At 43.8% G+C, this 20417-nt stretch overlaps 2 protein-coding genes across 5 annotated transcripts in view; one reads left to right on the top strand and one right to left on the bottom strand.

The window, feature by feature from the left end:
* Positions 1–16273, top strand: part of LOC124298114 (unconventional myosin-XV) — a 70569-nt gene extending 54296 nt beyond the window's left edge. For all 3 annotated transcript variants that reach the window (XM_046749733.1, XM_046749735.1, XM_046749732.1), the window contains 8 exons: positions 9922–10319; positions 11400–11706; positions 11795–12190; positions 12327–12511; positions 12592–12724; positions 12834–13038; positions 13194–13330; positions 13536–16273. In XM_046749733.1, the coding sequence (XP_046605689.1) occupies positions 9922–10319; positions 11400–11706; positions 11795–12190; positions 12327–12511; positions 12592–12724; positions 12834–13038; positions 13194–13330; positions 13536–13766 (1992 nt within the window). In that variant the 3' untranslated portion in view covers positions 13767–16273. The remainder of the gene's footprint in view (positions 1–9921; positions 10320–11399; positions 11707–11794; positions 12191–12326; positions 12512–12591; positions 12725–12833; positions 13039–13193; positions 13331–13535) is intronic.
* Positions 15263–20174, bottom strand: LOC124298116 (uncharacterized). 2 transcript variants are annotated; one of them, XM_046749742.1, is made up of 5 exons: positions 19464–20173; positions 19192–19318; positions 18781–18878; positions 17437–17659; positions 15263–17327 (listed from the first exon to the last, which is right to left on the bottom strand). In XM_046749742.1, exons 1-5 carry the CDS (start codon positions 19518–19520, stop codon positions 16447–16449), a joined length of 1386 nt encoding a protein of 461 aa, XP_046605698.1. In that variant the 5' UTR covers positions 19521–20173; the 3' UTR covers positions 15263–16446. The 2 variants fall into 2 exon arrangements, with proteins under 2 accessions (XP_046605698.1, XP_046605699.1); XM_046749743.1 differs by lacking the exons at positions 18781–18878; positions 19192–19318 and having other exon boundaries at positions 19464–20174.
* Between the last annotated feature and the right edge of the window lie 243 nt (positions 20175–20417).

Below are 20417 nucleotides of genomic sequence, written 5' to 3'. Positions count from 1 at the left end.
TACTACGTACACATCATACATATATGCATATGTCCATCGCCGCCGCTGCACTGCAGCTGGTTGGCTGAAAATGAACTGCACTTTGCGTTGTGGTCAGCTGCAGTAACCAACCATTTATACCAACGCGATGCACGGTTCACCCGCTTATGGTTCGTATCTGTTATTCACGTGCGCCTGTATCGTGAAGTCGCGCTCGTGACTCCGAAGCGCAGATATATCTTGACTGTAGGGAATTAGAAAAAAGCCGGACGATAATAACGCGGTGAAGTAACGTGTACGTATTTAGAGACAAAGACGTGAAACGACATCTTCGTTGGATTCCATGTAATTCCTGTCTTTTGAATAACTTGAGAAATTAATGTAACATGATACATAAATCGTCGGAAATTAATGCCGCATGGTACCGCAGGCTTCGCATCGAGTCATGGCCATGTTGTTAATATAATAGTAAACTGAAACTTCAATATGCAGTAAATTAGCCACTCCGATATGATCGTCTTTTTGAAAAACGATACCGACTCGTGCCGGTGCCTCGATTTACCCCGTAATTTGTAGTGTTAACGTGTAATCAGCGCGTCAAATTGTCCGCGTGTATGCTTTAAGGGGAATAGAAAAAGAAAAAAAAAAAGAAAAGAAACATAACGTATGCAGATGATGGCTGGGCGATTATAATGTGGCTACTCTAGTTCCGATAACGGTCACGGTATCGTCCCGTTCTTAGAAATGCCGTTTGCCTACTGCAAACAAGAAAACGAAGAAGAAGAATCATAATAAGAATAAACTTGAATAGGAATCTCCGTCTTTGGCGGTTCAAAATGATGATGTATGCAGCCTCGGCAAATGCTTTGCACAAACCGATTGTAAAATAAAACTTCCACGACTCGTCGACTCCTCTCTCATGCCTGCAGCTACTGCAGCTATTATTCGCCCGTATATAACAATCCGAGTCCCTGCGATGTTTCGTGTCGAGAATCCTAATCCCGTCACCCGCAATCGAGGTAAGCGCACACAGACAAAGCGATCAGACGAGAAACGAAAGAAAAAAAAAAAAAAGAAACGAATAAAGAAGGACGGAAAGGGGGGAAAAGAAGCCGAAGGGAATGAAAATGAGTAAAAAAAAAAAAAAAAAAAAAACACTGTGAAGAAAAGGGAGAAGAAGTTTTCAAAGTCTGTGTACATCACGACTCGCGAGTGGCATACATGTGTGTTTTCATTTTTCTCGGAATATTTCGTCGGCTATAGTCTAAACCAGACGCATGTCCGCACGTCGAGTTTTGTCCCTTCTATTTTCGGTGAGATAGGTCGCGTATGGCATTCCGACGTAACGTGAAAAGGAAGAGAGAAAAAAGAAAAAAAAAAGAAAGAAAAAAAAAACAACAAACAAAATAAGAAGATAAAGAAAAGGAAGAAAAGTCGGAGGGAAACACTGACGCGTATTGGGACAGGACAAGCCTGATGTATTTCCCTTTGTCGGTGAGCGCGACTTATCCTAGTCGACAACGTAGTGCGTACCCACCTTAAAAATATACCTGGGGCATTATGGGACTGTCCGGTTATGTTCCAAGGCCCAAGACGCGTGTGGCGAGGACGGGCATTTTCATGGTTAGATTTTGAACCCTCTCGTTTCACTTTCTCCTTTTTTCTTACTATCTTTTTCTTCTTCAGTTCTCTTTGAGCGTAGAATTAGCCGCGTAGACGAGACGAGGGTGCCTCCAGTACGCATGCCGTCCTATCTAAATGAGGCGGGAGTAAAAAGTTGATGATATTCGGGTTTCTCGATCGAGTTGATCCGGCTCCTCTGCTGCTGCAACGAGAGGCGGGCGCAGCCCTCGGGGCAAAACGAGTTTGTAATCCTCGATGTTGATTATCATTTCAGACGCGTATCTTAAGAATGGAAAGCCCGCCGTTTATACCGGCACGCTCGGCCATACTGTTACTGCTTTTGCAGAGTGGACGGTAACGTACGTCGTGTAGACTAATTAAAGAAAGCTTTGCGCCGATCGCATTCTCGCACTTTTTACTTTGTGAATACCAAACAGAAATAAATAATCAATTTTGACGATACACCGCGTACAAACGATCGATGAGAAACCATGCAAACTCGGCAAGAAATCGAAACGCTTCGATCACGTATCTCGCGATGAGATGTCGCACGCTACGTTGGTCAACTACCAAAAATCATCCGAAGTATAAGCATTATTTATTTATTTTTTTTCGTTTTACTTTTTATTTCAATCGCGGTCCCAAGCTGCAAAAATTCTATTTTCGTTCCACGTGAACTGAATTTGAATCGAGGAAACCAAGGAATTTCCGCATTCTTGGTGGCTTTTGTTTTGTGGTAAGCTCATGGTTTTACTTCGTTAAATATGAAAAATTACTTTACTTGATCCGCCTATGCACTTTACCAAAGAATTATTTCCGTCATTTACGTTTTGCTCCGAAAATCAAACTGACACGCTACAATATTTATAATTTAGGAATCAGTGCCAATGTCCTGTATTTGACCAGAGAATTATTTACGATCATGAACTGGACAGAGATGGATCTTACGAAAGATCGACGAACATTGTAGGTAATTAATTCGAATTTATTGCTTATGACTGAAGCAACGGGTATTCCTGCCAGTATAAGACATTCGAATTTCTTCTCACCGATAATTTCGCCACCTGATTGATGCGACTGTCGTGCATTAAGGAAGACTCGCCTTCTAGCGACGCACGTCCAGGAACTAGAAATCTTTCGTTTATGTCACGCGCATATGCGGTTCACGTTTCCTTTTTATAGTTTTCGAGTGAGAACTATTTTTTAGCGTAACTTTCGGTAGATCGCAACGGAGAACAGAATACGGTCTCACTTTTGACCAGAAATTTCTCGAGAACGTGGTAACAGGAGTTTACGAATTTGTGTAAAAATTTACGAAATGCCAAGCCAAATAAATTTCGCGTAAATGTTATGACGAGATAAAATTTTGGAATGTTAAGGTGTAAAAAACTGGAATGCAGCAATCAAGCGAATTGATGGGCAATTGCAAGGTTATACTAAAAAGTCTATATCTTAGGATCGTTTTAATGATTCTCGATAGCAATAAATTGACAGTACAACAACGAGTGATCAAATTTATCGAACAATCGAAGGTCGCGTGATTTCTTCTCGCGCTGCACAATCGATACGAGAAATCGATCCGACGATCTTACGAAACGAGTCTAATTCTTTGCCGGCATTGAATCAGGTCGTTGTAAAACGCGATTGTCGGATGATCCGGAGAACGTAAACAGTATCATTAGAGCATTGGTTCTAATTACGCCGCTGCAGTCTAGAATTCCACGTATGAAAAACCGAAACAAAAAACCATAGGAAGGAATCGAAGCATAAACGAATAATAACATGAATAAATTCGTACGTCAATCCGATATAGCCTGATAAATTCCCCGCCAATTAACTCGGCTTAATATCACATATGTTTGCAACAAACAATTAAATCGGTGTAACAGTTTTCCTTTTACACGGGACTTGCACGGGAACGGGTGGAGGAATTCAGGACGCGCGCGCTGCGTTCGTTTTTGGGGTGGAAGTCGCTCTTCTCGTCCCCCGAGAGAAGCAGGAGGTGCGGACGGTTAGGGACAGGCAGGATAATGGAGGGGCTTGGGGAGGCCCGGCTTCGGAGCACCGAGGCCTGACCCAGATATCAGTCTCGTGAAGGCTTTCCGCCCGAACGCCAGACACTCGGCAAACGGTCCGGCTGTCCGTCAGGTGTTTATGCCCACAGGTGAACCGCCTCGGTACCTCCGCGTTAGATCGAATTCGTCGTCGATCCTTGCCGGATTAAGATCGTTGGAGAATCGCTGTTCTTCGTTAGAGTGCTGCAAGGCTGTGGTGTGAACATCTGCCGTTAATCTTTACACGGTAGCAAAAGTACAGGTGATATTTTATACCCACACGGTGACATCGATACCTCGTAATTCGAACTGACAGACGAGATACGAGCCGATCGTTTCCCGGTATCAAAAGTGAAGTGAGAGTGTCGTGCGATGAGCGGGTGACGAGTGATTTGAAAAAATAGATATTTCGGTGGTTAGAATATTCGACGATCGTGTAACTGTTTAAAGTAATTTCAAAATCTTCCTACGAATATTTTTGTACCGGTTTTATTGATCCTTATAACCAGGTCTTCGATACGTCATATGTAGGTCTCGATTCGCCGGCGATCGGGTTTTACCGATTTTTACGTGAAATCGCCTCGGCGGGAGTTGAAATTTCTAAAAAAGAAATACTGCGATCAAACTTGCGCGATTAAACCGATGTATAATAATCACGGAAGCTCGTAGAGCGAGTCCGGCCGCCGCTGATAGATCAGCAATTTAGATTGAATTGCGTGCAAATTAACAGCGGTATAACTGGAATGCTCGGGAATGAATTTACACAAATTGAAAATACGCGACTCGCGAAAAGGAGAGAAAAAAAAACTGCAAACTGACCGGTATCGAAGAGTTTCCTATCGCGAATATTTGAAAACTCCGAAAACCGGTACGAAAAATCGTCCCGATTTTCTCGATCGATCGGTCGATTTAATCCTGCTTTGATCCCGCGGCTCTGCTGCTCCAAGGATTATCTCATGAATCAGCTGATTGTGCGGTTTCGAGACGCCACAGCCGTAAGATCTCCGCGGGGGAATAATGAGTCAGAATAATGGACCACAGTGCGGGCGGGAGGTCCTGCTAAAAAGATTTCGTCAGAAGTCAGCCTCTAGCTGTGGAGAAACCGATTTCTTACCTCATGGGTCGATGCTAATCTCTTTATACCTCATGTAACGCCGCTCTGGCCGTTGTTATGATATTTTTCTAACCAGCTAGCCGTGACCAGTCACTTATCGCCCGGGTAAAACGCGTCGGGGCACGTATCGGGGTACTTGTGTTTATTCTGCGCCGATTTTGTTGGCGTCGCCATCGCGTCTGGCCTCGCGATTAGAAAATTTGTTGCGAATAATTATTGCCCATTTGGTTCTTTTTGCTCGACTGATCTTCGGCTTGTTTGTACGTTTCATGGGCCGGCCACCCGCTTGTCCTTGAATTGTACCAGAGGTGCGAAAAACAAATCTTAGTATAAGAACCTGCTGGCTACTGACTTGATGAGGTCAGACCAATTGGCATGCTGGCACGAAGGTCGAATATAGGCGGTTTTTGCTAGACGCTGAAACGTGTTAAAGTCCAAATGACCATCCTCCGTGAGCTAGAGAAATAGAAATCATGACCGTTGATGCCGATTCACGATTTTTAATCTTTAAAAACTGATTGAACAACTGCACTGCTGATTTGAAACGGCTTGGAAAGACAGATCGCAGGTTCGTTGCTTTTAAAACGAACAAGAACAGGACAAAGTTGGTCCACTGGTTGTGACAGTTTTTATTCGAAAACCAATCGCTTTGTCGATTCCGTTATTTACTCTGTAAGGTCCTGTCACGGTTTGTTGTTTGAATTAACGTCAGGCTTCCAGTCGACTCGTGCCTTTTTATCGACGTGTCTAATTTCCGGGTCTTGGGTATATTTGCTCGGGTCTGTAACAAGGACAAAAGGGGCGCAGAAATATGTCTGTTAAACGAGGATATTTCCGAGGAAAATACTTGAAGAGTTAAGAACAACCTTCAGACAATCGAGAATGAAATTCATTCGCTTTGGTTACTTGATGTATGTGGGGAAGTGAAAATGTGAATTAATGAATTAATCACTCACGCGATAAGCCCAACAATGGTCAGCGTAGGATCATTACGAATTCGCCCCATCCCATCGTCAGCGTGATATCTTTGGTCTAACGTTAATAACAAGCGGCCTACGCAATCTCGAATCTATGAAAGTGGTCTCAGCGTGAGAATCTGATGGTACTTACTACCATCGTATGCGTCGTGGTTGTGGGATCCTATGAAATGCAGGAACAATCATGTGTGCTCCTAATTACAATTAAAGCGGGGTTATAGTATAGCTGCCTTTTCATCTTCCTCGGCTTCATTTTCTTCTACGGTGAATGAGAAAGGTGTAGATATAATACGTGAACTTTCTTAAAATAAAAACGAGTCTCAACGACTGTGATTACAACTTCACTTTTAGTACACGAGACGCGAATGATCCCCATTCAGTCTCGCGGTCGTAGAAGCTACCGTAATACCGTCCGAATAACAGTCTACTAGAGCATCTTAGAAGAAGAAAAAGAAGAGGAGTAGAGAGAAAAAAAAACGGGCTCGTGATCTTTTCTTTTTCACTCGAAGCAAACTACCGCCTACGCGCTATTGTTCAACAAGTATTATTCCCTTGGTTTCGAGCGCGCGAGAATCTCGTTAATAACGCGATTTAACAAACACAAAGAAGGGAAAAAATTCATCCCGTAAATTAATTACCGACATACCGCGGTCGTCGACCCGTAAGTGAAAATTTGAAGGGCGACTAACTTATAAGCACTATAATTCTGAATCCTAGGCTACTTTGAGGTACTGAGTGAGTGGCTTCTGCTTCCTGAAAGCTGATGCCCTTTATCGTTCTTCCTTCCTTAATGACGTGACGTGCGACTAAAGTCTGCATGCACTTCAGGCAACGGAAGACTTTGCTCAGCGCCTTGAAATACGAATTAGTAAAACAGTGTGGGAGGTTAACGAACATGAACAGAGTGCGGGAAGATGACAGTGAGTTCAGAGAATAAAGTGTTCAAAGTGGAGTAAGCAGAGTAGAAAACAGTGCGATAATGATGGAGCGGGAAGTGGCGGACTCGGAAGGTGTGTTTTCGCGAAAGCTGTCTAGAAATTGGGCAGAACTGCCAACGACGCTGAGACGTCGCCAAAAGCATCGGCCCGAGATCCTGAGCCAGTTCACCGATCACTCCGAATCGGTGGAGAACGAGCATCGTCGAATCGAACCAAAGCCGTTCAGCTACAGTCAAGGATTCGGAAAGAGATCCGGACTGCTCAGGAGGTTCGAAGTGAACGACGTGAGGCGCGAGGAGGAGACGCGAAAGGACAAGAAGAACGAGCGGAAGGCGATCGAGGAGAAGTTTGGAAGGGTTGAAGATGACTACCGGAAGCATTACGAGAATTACGACTCGAAGGTGAACCAGCACAAGGGGAACTTCCGGAGTTACGCGACGAGGTTCGACAGAGACTTCAGAAGCGTCTCGGACGAGGACCGCAAGACCAACTCGCCCGACAGCCTGCTCGTCAAGTCCTCCGAGTCTGACTCAAGCAGCGACGAGTACGGGCACACCGACGACTCGGGAGCTTTTTTGGAGAAGAACTCAACCAGCTTCGACAAGGTCCCGAGACCCAAGTACGACGTCATCACCGAGGCCTCCTCGCAAAGCAGGTTCATCAGATTTTTTTCTAAGGATGAGGGGAAGAAGAAGGCAGAGGCCAAGCCTTCGGCTAACGGCCAAAGCGACAAGGTGCCGCTGGTTGACCTGAACAAGAACGTGCAGAGGCCAGCCAAGATGTCGAATGTCCTCGCGACCCCGAATCAAGGCGTCGTTCCGACCGCTGCTATGAACCTGAGGAACGATCCGTCAAAGGCGAAGATCGCGCAGAAGGATGCACTGCAGCAGAGATTCGACTACGAAAACATCCCGCGGATCGACGTAACAAAGCTCGAGCAGCGGTCCTTTCTGAATCCTCTTTCTCAGGTCAGCAAAAATCCACCTGCACCAAACCGGCCGGCCAAACAGCCGACCATCGAGCAGCTCAGGCAGGAAGAAGGGTGTTTGAGGCAGGTTTCGAGAAACGGTCAGAACAACTTGATCAATAACAATAACAACAATAGTGGGATGATGGACAATAACGCCTCAAGGAAGTCCTCGAGGATCGAATATTCTGTCCACGCAGGTGAGCTCCAGACGTTGGAACACCGCTCGATCAGTCCACCTCAGAAACAGCCGACGATTGAAGAGCTGCGATTGGAAGGGCTGATTAAGGATTTTTACAGCAACGAACAACTCGCCGCCAAGTCTAACGGAGATAGAAAACTGTCGAAGATGGAAACGATCGCCGAGGAGAACGCCGATGGTAGCAAACTCAGCGTCAGAGAGATCCTGAAGAGGTTCGAGGAGCTCAGAGCCCAGAATGAACTTCACTCGGACGACAAAGGCAACAACGACAAGACACTATCCACCATCCAGGAGACCCTCAGGAAATTGGATGAGAAGGTTAAGAGCTACCAGGTCGAGACAATTATGTATCACTTACGTCGCGCTGTCGTATTTTTTCCCCTCTCATTGCTCACATATTCTCAATGATTACGTGTTCGCGAACCCTGACACTTCGGTTGATAAATGGCTGGCACCAACGTGCGCCGCACGCACGTCATCGACGGTTTAGCAGTCTGTATTGTCAGTCGATATACTCGCGGATGAGATCACGTAATCACGCCGTAATCGTGGTACGGCTCTAGAAGCGTCTATCCGGTAGTTGAATCGCGGATCAAAGGTCGAGCCAATCGTGTTTCGCTAAGTCGGTTTTCAGCACCGGATTGCGAAACAATGAACGAGTCGAACGTACCAACACTTCGACCTTGAATCGAGTGCCGGATTCTCTCCCGCAGTCCCCGGAATGCCACCTTTGATCGCGTCGAAGATTGTCTCCAGATCTGCGCGAATCGGTTGGGTCGAATCTAATTCCGGATCGGTGCAGATACGTAGGGACTTAATTGGCGCACCACCCCGCAGAGTCCTGAGTCGATAAACTGGTTTGAATATACGTGTGACGAAGAGCCGGTTATCGGAAATATTTCCCTCTCGCGGTCTAACTGTACACCTTTCGATGCATACATTACCGGAGATGTGTATGTGGGTCAGGGTCGTCACCGATGCATGCTCCACCAGCTCTTCGCGTTGGTTCCCACACCTTACACTCGGGTACTCGATCGGAAGCGTGCGTATAATCAGGCTCTCGTTCACGTCGACGATTAACAGGACATCGGTAATTTCTCCTCGTGCGCTAGCTATCTGGGACGTGAATATAATCAGCATGATTAGAGCTGACGCAAATTAAAATTTAATCATCGTTCACCGTTTCACGGTGGATAATTCGATTATAGATACGGTGTTAATTTACTCTTCTCCAAAAGCATGCTCCACTTTCTGAACCCATTCAAAATTCTTCCAAATACCGGCAGTCGAATCCTTAACGACTCTTCCAACGCTGCACCACCCGTTGGAGAGTCGTTCAAGTATCGTCATCTTCTACCGTTCGATGGACGATGGTGAGCCTGAAAAATGCCTAGTACTTGGGAGAACGTAGTTCGATGTGTTAAACCGGGACCAACTTTAAGTGCCCGGAACGATTGGAGGAACTTGTTTCTCGAGGTTGCGGGTGGAGGGAGAAGATAGAAGCGTATTAAGTTGAGATTTCATCCTTTTTCATTCTTCCTTCTCTTATACTCGACCACGGAAAAATGTTTCAGGCGAGCCAGTCAAGCGGCGATTTTATGTCGCTTAGTAAACGGTCAGGAGCTACGAGTCGCCGATGAAAAATGCTTTATTTTTATGATACAAACTCGTTTTTCTTCGCAGCAGCATTCCTTGTATCGCTGATGGATTTTAACAGCGTGGATCCTCTTCGCTTGGAAAATTCATTCGATTCGCCTTTCATCCTGGCGCGAATTATTTTCAGCGGTCCGCACGTACAAAGCCAGACTGTTTTCGAGCCTCTCGACGCTGCTACAAGTGATTCACTTAACCCAAATTCACACTTTTGAACGTTAATTTTAGAGTACACGCACTCCGAGCAGCTTAGACAAACTGCTTGTCCCAAATCTTTGCAGCTCATTATGCCGGAATCGATGCATGACATGAAACTTGTTTGGAACATAGAAGAGTTCGCGAGTATTAGAAAGGTGTTTCCGTTTCTCCGAGGCAACTGTTTATAATTATATCCTTTCATCGTTTTAATTTCAGATCGAGAAAAAGCCGGTGCACAAACCGATCCATCACGACAACCACGTGTCTCAGATAACAAAATCTATTCAATCGCAAGCTAGTCATGCCAATACTCATCAAGTGGCCCAAGCGAGCCAGGCGAACCAGCTCAATAACCACGGCCACAATCACGTGCTCGCAAATCACGTTGGCAACAATCACATGGTCACTGGAAACCACGTCAATCACGTCAATCACGTAAACCAGCAGAACAATATCCACCAGAAAAATCACGTCCAGAGTCAAGAATGGCGACAGCATGACGAGGGTGGAAGACTCCAGGAGGAAAGCATTTACGAAAGCGGCCCCGTGGTGAACGATGGAAAGCATTCACTGCTGCAGTATGCAATGCTCAACTTCCGGCAGAGCACAGAGAAGTGAGTATTGATCAAGCTTTTATTCACAGTATTCTCTACGTTTGTTATATTCTCGAATATTCTCAAATTGGAGCAGGAAAAGAAACGAATATCGGTTCACGTCAGATGATCGCATTTCTTATTACGCCTGCAGCAGTCTGGTCATTCGTCGCTTTCACGTTAAAAATGTCAACAGACGGATTACCGGGAATTCCTGAATAGAGCAATTGCATAAAAGATATAAACTTTAGCTAGAAATCCAGGATTGAATTGAAGACCGGTAATTAGCCCGAGAGACACCGCTCGCTGCACGTCAATTCTCTGCAATTAATTCACACCCAGGGAATTAGGATTGTCCGTTGTAATTACTTTATCCTTATGCAAGATAAGAACGGGGCCCCTTCATATTGTACCTGGTATAACTTCTCATGCACGTATATGCACGTGTTGAGAAAGCATGACATTTCGCGTGAAAGAAAGATAGACAGTCGCTCAAGTATTCTGCAGTGTAAAACTCTGAGTTTATTTCACTGCTTTTCATTTCCTCACGCGGTTTCCTACGGCAAGGAACGCGGAGCCGTAGTCAGTGTATATTTATCAATAACACGTATAATCATTAACGGAGAATATCCTCAAAGGATGAGCCTCAAGCGTCTCGTGTAAGAAGAATTTTTCGTACAAAAGTTGTATCGTTTTGTTGACTGTCATGTGCTTATACTGTCTGAATAAAAAAAAAAAATGTGAAACGTAGAATTGCATTTCGCGCACGTGTCTCATATCCAAAGTCATCTATTCACCGAGATTGATTGCTCAGAGTCGTTCGTAGAGCGTTGAAAGTTGCTTCCGGCATCCGAGGCACAGACCTTCAGGGATTCGAAAAATGACGAGGCTCCAACCGATGCACGGCAATTATATTAATTTTCTCCGGTTAATTACGGGGCATTTGATAAATAAGCCCCGAGTAGCCACAGCGTAAAGTGGCAGCTAGTCGGCGGAGCAATCACCATTTACCCACAGTACCTGGTTTACAAAAGCGACCGAGATGAGGAGCTAACAATCGCGAAGTCGAGAAAAATAACAAGGCGGCAATTCCTGTTCCAGATTCGAGATGCTCAAGACGGCCGACGGCTCGATCAGCGGTTCCCTCAAAGTGATCGAGTCTCTCAAGAGCAAGAAGAAGAAGGACAAGAAAGGTAAGGGACAGCAGGACGGCGCCGAGTGGACCTGGAAGGAACAGGTCGACTTGGTCAAGTACTCGCTGGTTCCGATCGAGCAGAGCTTGCTCCGACTTGACCCCGAGCTCAGCACCCTGGCCGTCGAGTGCTTCCTCTGTCTGATGCGGTACATGGGTGACCAGCCGCTTCCGCCCGACATGAGCGAAGTGAAATGCGTCTACACGATACTAATGGTGAGGGAAAGAGTGCCTGGCCTGCAGTGTTGGGCGAAAACAGCGGGAAAAATTTGATGATTCTCACTTTCCTTTTGCGCTTCTTCAGCACTGTCACAAACTGGAACTTCTACGGGACGAGATCTACTGCCAGCTGATGAAACAGACGACGAACAACAAGAGCCCGAATCTTGACAGCTGTCAACGCGGCTGGAGGCTCTTCAGCATTGTTGCTGCCTACTTCACATGCAGCGAAGGACTCAGGCCATACCTCATAAAGTACCTGGAGACTGCCGCCTACGACAAGAGGAGGGCCTTCCACGGCACCGCCACCGTCTGTCTGCAGAATCTACGGAAGACCGTCAAGTACGGAGGGAGGAAAAACGTTCCCAGCGTAGAGGAGATCATGGCAATCAGCGCGGGACGAAACGCGAAACGGCAAATTTATAGACTACCGGGTGGTACCGAGAGGGTTATAAACACAAAGTGCACGACGGTCGTTCAGGTAATTTCGATGTTTGGAAATAATGGTGAAGTTTCTGTAATGGTACCATTACTGACTACTTCAGTACAACCAAGGAAAGTTTCTCAACATTTCGAGCCTTTAACGTAAAATAAAAAAAAAAAAAACTCTTCTACAGGATGTCATAGAGGAAATGTGCAGCGTAATATCAGTTCGAAATCCTCACGAAATGGACGAGTTTTCTCTCTACTGCATCGTCGACGGTGACGCATTTACAATGCCCTTAGCCAGGGACGAATATATCCTGGACGTAACGACAGAGCTTCACAAAAACCATCAAGTCTTCTACTTGATATTCTGCAGGTGAGGAAGACATTCGAGTCAATTATGAATCTGATGTTTCTCCGTGAACATTTATAACCCTGATCGCAATTCCTCTTCAGATCCGTTTGGTACTATCCACTAAGATTGGACGCCGCGCTGTACATAGAAGTTGTGTTCAATCAAATCGCACCTGATTATTTGGAAGGATTGCTACTGGTTATACCCGGGGATCATCTTCCGCAGGAAATTATCGTGAGTTTTTTAGATATTGTGAGACGAAAGTCTGTGAGAAGTTTTGTTCTGCACTCCAAGTAGGCTTCTTATCAGCCCTGTAACATGTGATGCTTGGTTTTACTTCCAGTACGACATGGCCCAGAATGCCGCACTGCTGCACAAAGCTGCTGACATGACCCACGAGCCGACTACCAAGGAAATAAAGTACCTTCTACCAAAACCAGCACTGAGTCTCAGGGAACCGCGACCACAACAGTGGGGCAACATGGTCCAGCAGGCGTGGAATAATGTGCAGCACAATACCGCGGCGGCGTGCAAAGCTCAAGTACTAGGTGAGCTTTTTGTTCCGTGATTTTCATCGAAAATTTACGAGACCAGTTTGTTATCTGCCATGGAGAAAGCACTCCATTGGGCCATGGCGTTGAAAAAACTTAATCAATTTCAACAAAATCACATTGGGATGATTATTTGCTTCGTTTGTTTGCAGAAATATTATCCAAGTGGCCACTTTTTGGATCGAGCTTCTTTGCTGTGAAAAGAGTTACTGAGGGCAAGGAGAAGGGCGGAGACCATATCCTGGCTCTGAACAGACACGGTGTTCACTTTATCGACCTGGTGACACACGTAAGTGGAATTTGACTGTCTTATCTACGTATAACAATGGTCACTAACCTATCCCTCCCTCGCCCTGCACAAACTTTTTGTTGGAGGGGACATATCCGGAAGGATATGACGAGACTGGAAGTGATTATTGTTATTATTACCGGGATGATAAAATGAAAATCCGCAAAACCTACGCAATTGTGAAATTGAGAAACCAATTTTTCAGGAAACTTTGTACCACTATCCTTACTCGGAGGTAATATCGACGCGTAAGGTGAAATCGGAGGAAGGGACGTTGTACCTGGACATGAAATGCGGAAATCTGATGCAGCAGCGTATAACCAGACTTCAGACCGAACAGGCCCACGAGATATCGCGGCTTATCAGGCAGTACATTACGATGGAACAAAGAATGACCAACGCCCAAGGTGCCAGCGTCGGTTTTGGAGCGAGATAGAGGAGGCTGGAGATTAAAAAAGGATCAAGGACGAAGCCGTCTCAATCTTTTAGAATTGAAATTCCGCCTCGGTATTCTCAAACGATGATAAACAGTGGCATGATTAGCCACGTCGAGAATCAGCGTATTCAGTCACGAATTATGTAGTTTTAACGTTACATATTATTTATTTTATTTTTCATCATACAATATACTTATACGCATACACACGTATAGGTATATGTATATATATATATTGCATATATATATATAATGCAATGTGCATCGGGATACTGCAGTTGTTATATTATCACATATATATGTACTTGTGTTATCGATTTAGGAGGAAATTGTATTTTTCAAATATTCGCAGAAGTATCAAAATCGCCTAGACTCGCTCCGCTCGTCGAGGATGGTAAAAATGGTGAGAAAGTTGATGTTATCCTAATTTCTTTTCAATGCTTCAAGCGCGCAATTTGATTCGTCAACCACGTATAAAAGATTCAATATTTATCCTATATTTCGATGGTTATGATTGATTATTTTTAAAATTATTCTATTATTCTTTTGCTGTAAATATGCTAACGCTATGTCCAGTCGTGTGAAAAAAACAAAGAAACGTGCGCACTGTAGACGGATGTATGCGATTCGTTTCAGGTTCACACAAGCGTCGGAAAAATGCTCAAATATATAAAATAAATAAATTATATCCTTAATGAAAAATAGCGGATCAGTAGAAATTCATTTTCATTCCTTTTATTGTTTCATCTCATCTTTTTTCAAGCTTATCTGCTGTAAATATACGAGATTACGACGATATTCGGAATTCCGTATACGTACACAGAATTATGTAAACTTCTACAAGATGCGTGACTATAACAGGGCATCTAGATTTTCCAGCATAGGTGACTAATTACTCATTCTTTCTTTTCTTTCTTCCGATTATTATTATTATTATTATTATTATTTTTTAAACGATAGGTTAGGTATATCAGGTATTCATACCGAGGTTTTATAAGGATATTGTCAGTTGCGGTGTACAGAAAGCATGAAACGAGAAAATATCTAATGAATTCTGCAGAGGTATAAATCTCCATCACAGGTGAATGTATTGATCTGGATACACGGTATGAGAATAAATCAGTATACTTGGATACACGTATTCGGATACAAATGTGAAATGTATGTTTTATATGATTGGTGAAGAAAGACCGATGCATAAATGTTTCGTAACTACGAATGATGGTAATTATTATACAGAGATACAAGTAAAATTCAAGTTCGTAATACGTTGACAACCGTAGTACGTATCTAGATATCAGATATATCGCGTTGTATAACATAATTGTTAAGTTTAAATTTAAAACTCGATTGTCTACCAAACAAATATTATATACTTTACATACACGTATAAAAGAAATACACATCTACTTTGAGTTGAAAAGAAGAGATAAAATAACTGCAGCAGAAACGGTCGAGTATGGTTTTTTTTACAATGTGTTGTTGTTTTTTTTTTCTTGTTTAGTTGTAAATTATCATATTAGTAGTACTATACTAACTGCAGTTATATGACGTGTACACATATTTTATATTAAACTACTGTTAGATGCAGTGCGTAGGTTTGATTATTATCGATGTTAAGTGTAGAGTATACAGTTGTTATACAGTTACAAAATCCGCATTCTCATGCAACGAACAAGACGCACATATACGCGAAAATTATACGTATAACGCATAATATGAACATTTAAACAATGTGCATTGCATCAAACTTCGAGAGTCGATTTTTTACTTCGAATTCTTATTCTTAACGTTAAATAGTATTTGACTATATATATAGTAATTGTTGTTGTCTTTTTATTTCTTTTTTCTTTTCCTCTTCTAACGACCGTTTACCGTCTGTGTAGATTTGATGCTGCAATTATTGTCTTATAAACGAAATAAACGTTTGTACAAAAATGAGAAAATACTTTTGTTTACGTATAATGTAATTGATACATTCAATTTCTGTCACTGGAATTTAATTCCCATATTTATATAACTTATTAGTTTCCGAAAATTGCAAACATTTGTATAATAAGTACATATAATAATGATTGTAAAAATACCAATTTCTCTAGTTTTACGAAATTTTAGAAACAGAATTCGTCGTAGAGTTACAGACTCGATATCTGAGAATTACAAGTTTCATGCTGAACTTTATTTTTCCAGAAATTGCTGATTCACATTTTTCAAAAGTACAGAATTTATACATTATCAATTTCTGGGGCTCTGCTTACGTCATCAAAAATCTGAACACCACATTTCACGCAGATTCGGTAAAAAAGTGAAACGCGCATTCCTTCAAGGTTTTACTACTGCAGAAAAGTAGCCGCAAATATTGTTATCTCATGCAAAGCTCTACTGTTATTCGACAAAAGAACTGAAAAGGGAGTGAAAAAAAAAAGGCAGAGACATCGTACATTCCTGAAAATGCAAACAACATACGTGACACGAATTCACTGCGGAACGAAAGTCGAGTAAGAACGCGTAAGTCCGACAGGTTAACGAGGTAAGCTCGTTTGTCAATTGGCAAATTATTTAATAATTTATGAACGACCATTCACTCGATAAAAAAAAGATCTCAGAGTAAAACGCAAAGCGTAACCGTGATCCTTCGCGAATACAACCTTGTCGGGAACGATGATATCAAATAAGCAGCTCACTTCTTTTCGTGTTCCGGGCTGGAACCAGGGGTCTTGGACTTGAGATCGCGGGGCCAGTTACTCGCTGTGTGGCGAACGTATCCCGGATCATTCGGGGACGAGGGTATCTCGAGATCCCTGAGACCCGCGGTCTGTGTACCGATGGAGTTTTGGATAGCGCTGAAGCACTCCTCGAGCCTCTGAATGTCGTCCTTACGCGCGGGGCTTCCGTTCCTCCCGTAGTGCATCTTGGGTGCGGCTGGAACGGTAAAAGAAACGTCGCGGTTCCGCTTGAGGATCCCGGATGGAGACATGCTGCGCATCCTCGTTGGAACGTTGTCGTACTGGCTGGTATCGGAGTTCCTGTAATCCTCGGGGTTTCCACCGCCTCCGGTTTCCCGCTCGACTCGCATTATCTTCACCCCCGGGTTGACGATCCTCGCGAAAATCGGAGCTTCGCCCTCGAAACTCGTCGGGAATGGCGGGGTGTCGGTTTCGTCCGTCGCTTCCCTCGGGAACCCCGAGATATCGCCGTTTTCGTAACCGAAGTACTCTCGCCTGGCGCCGTTCCTACCCTCGACGCCTCGGCGTCGCGACTCCCTGCCGGCGTCGAAACCCTGGAGGGCGTACTCCCGCAGCTGCTTTCCCACGTCCTCGAACTTCCGGTTTCGCTCGGACTCGAAAAGGTCGCGTGACCCTCGCCGCTGACTCCTGGTGACCTCCTCCTCCGAACCCTCTTCCGCATCCCCTTCGTTAAGATCTCTTTCCGCGGACGGCTCCGAGCGATTGAAGCCTTCGTTCACCGACCCCTTTACTTCCAGCGGCGGTGTTTCGCCCTTGGCATTTCCGCTGGACTTTGTCTCCTTCTCAGCACCGAGTTTCGCCAGAGGTAGCTTTACTGGAACGAGTCAAAAACTCACTGTTGCACGAGCATTTTTTTTTTTTTTTTGAAGCTGCTTTTTTTTCTAGGTTTGGACAACCCTTGCGCCTGTGCAGTCTGTACTCACCAATGTCTTTTTCCACCCCGGTCTGCGTGCTGTCGTGTTTCTTCTTCGCCCCGGGGATCCTCATCAGGATATCGATGACGAAGACCAACGCCGTCAAAAGGCACAGAGCCCCCAAAACTGCCGCGTTATCCACGAGGTCTTCGGGCACGCTGTCGATCGACGCCAAAGACAGGGCGCCGACGATACCGAACAGGATGACGCCCAGACCGAGGAAGAACAGTTCCTGCAAAATGAATTTCCCGTTTTACAAACCCACAGGCTGAGCAATAGATTCAGCTGTATTTGCCGGGAGAAAAATTATAGAATAATTTACTTGGTGCGAGAAAAAAAAATTTCTTAATTCGGTGATGATTCACTCGCATTCAACAGATTTTTGCTATGAACAAGCAAATTTTCCTAATTGATTCACATTCAAATATATTTTTTCCTGGGTGGGTGAACTTTTTCTGCGCCCAAAATATCACTGCTTGCTTGAATGTTGTTTCGGAAATTCGTAATGAAACTGCTGCAGCTCTCAAGGATATAAAAGGTCGTGTTTGACCTTAGAGCAAAGTTTCAGCGGGCAGGCTGCAGCGCCACATCTCTCTGACTCATTAATCCTATAATTGCAGAGCGACGAATGCATATTACGCGTGTCTCTGCAGTCTACTAGACCGATGCGATATCATGTTATGATGTTGTTTGCGTCGAGATTACGACGAATATTAACGGCAGCCTTACTCTCATTGAGTCATTGCCAACGCCTTGCATCGCATATTTGCACTTCTCGTCTCACGGACCGTCGGAATTTTCTCACGCTGTCGATTTAATTATGTTAATCAATCGCGGTTTGTAGTGTAGGTAAATTGATACCTGTAATAAGGAAGTGCTTCAAGTGATCCGAGTTGCACATTTTACGTGATGGGATCAAATTGGAAATCAACTTCACCTTGGCGTACGATAATTCGCGACAATATATTATAAAGTCGCATAATACAGGCATTTGTTTCACTGGTAGAAATATTCGAAACTCAATTATAACAGACTCAACTGTAGGCTTTACCATTTTTCCTGAAGAAATTTCTAGTCAAATTTACCGCGCATAGATTGATAATTACGACAAACGAATTATTTTATGTATCACAAGCAGACATGCATGAATAACGATACGGTCAATTTTTATTACTGCTAAAAATTTTTCAAACCATGTTCGACGCATCTACTTTTTTTTTTTATTTCATTCCAGGAGTCGTGAACATTTTTAAAACGAGTCACAGAAAGCAGGGTAATTCTAATTATTGCTGATATTGAAAATTTTATTATTGTTATCGATGATTCGCCATTTTGTAGTTGCAAAAATATTACCGTCTTTCTACCCCGAAGCTCTCCGGTTGCAGCAGCTACCAGGAGTCCCGTCGTTACGATGACGTATCCTCCACAAGTAGCTGTGGCCAAGGCAGCACCTATTTTTTATGAAAAAAGGTACGTGTATCACATTTTTATGCCTCACACCTCTGATAAAACTAAACGTAAGCATATTACGATAAATTATTAACTCTACTCTTTACATGCACGCGTACAGTAATCATTTTCTTACGAATTTACATAAAACATACAATTTGCGCCACATCTCGGTTAAGACCGAGATGTGATGTTCATAGAGCAACAAATTAACTCATAATCCTTGTTCGCGAAACGGAAATCGAATGAATTTTATTCGACGTGAGTTTACGTGCCGTTTGTCAATGAGTAAAATTAACATTTATGAAGTAGTACCTATGGTGCCCCATGTAACGTTGTTCAGAAGTGACCACTCCCTACTTCGATTCCTAAGGTAGTGAAACACCCTTCGACTTTCGTCGTCGGTAACCCTGAGTGCCACAACGCAGGATATGCACAAGAGCTGGAGGAAAAATTTCTGGTTTTCAAACACGGTATTAATTTAAATATTTCTAAACTGCGAGCGATTGTTCCTTAGGAAGAAGAGAAGTTGCCACAGCATATTTCTCCTTCTTTTAAAAACAAAATAACCATTTTTAATCACTCACCAATTCGATAATTCGTATGAATACTTTACGGTCCCACATATTGTCGCAGGTATTCATCCGTTAAAAATCAGCAGTAAAGAACTTGAAAAAATCTTCCCAAACAGTGGTAAAATTTTACTAACAGCAATATCACAGGGTTGAAAATCCAAGAATAATTAAGTTCACCACACTACTAGATTTAACTGTTTTAAAACGAAATCAAATATTTAAACAAACGTGTTAGTCAATCACAAAAAACCGATGTTGTTTAGTTGACCAGTGAACCGGTCGTTGGTGAACCGATCTAAGAAAGTCGGAAGATAAATTGTGCAAAGTAGTTTGCGATCAATTTTTCATTTACGAAACAATCCCCGATGAAAACCAAAGAAATTATATTCAGTTACTTCGGCAGACGCTTGAACATAAGTGCACTTATTTGCGCGAAGAACTCGCGTTAGGCGGTTGTGCGAATTCTCGATATTGCACCACGCAGTCGATGCACTCGCGCACTATCATCCCCGACGCAATTGAGGGTATCGCTGGTCGTTCCACCGGCGGTCGTGAATCCACGCGAGAAACGGAAAGCGGTCGAGTAATAAAAGGCGGAAAAAATTGCCGCAGGCTTCGTCCGTTTGGCTGTTGAGCGACGACTGAAGAGATAATGCCGAGTGAAACGGTGTCCAGGTTACTCAGCGGGCGTTATTCCGCGTCAACGGCGGAGGCCTCCTCGGTAAATTTCAATGGAATGGACGCACGATGGGTGCCTGGGTAACCGACTACGTCTACCACGTATCCTACGAATGCTGCAGAACTCGCGTGTTCGCCTACCTCGAAACAATGCCATTATCACAAACGACAAAGGCGCATTGGCGTCGGGAAATATTTTGCAGCTAATCGAGCCGATCGCCGGTCTAAAGTCGAAAAATCGCACTTTCGTCCGCGTCTGTGCAAATATTCTTACATTCGGAACTGAGG

The sequence above is a fragment of the Neodiprion virginianus genome, chromosome 2, assembly GCF_021901495.1.
Source record: "Neodiprion virginianus isolate iyNeoVirg1 chromosome 2, iyNeoVirg1.1, whole genome shotgun sequence".
Lineage (NCBI taxonomy): Eukaryota > Metazoa > Arthropoda > Insecta > Hymenoptera > Diprionidae > Neodiprion > Neodiprion virginianus.
This window is presented reverse-complemented; position numbering and strand designations above follow the sequence as displayed.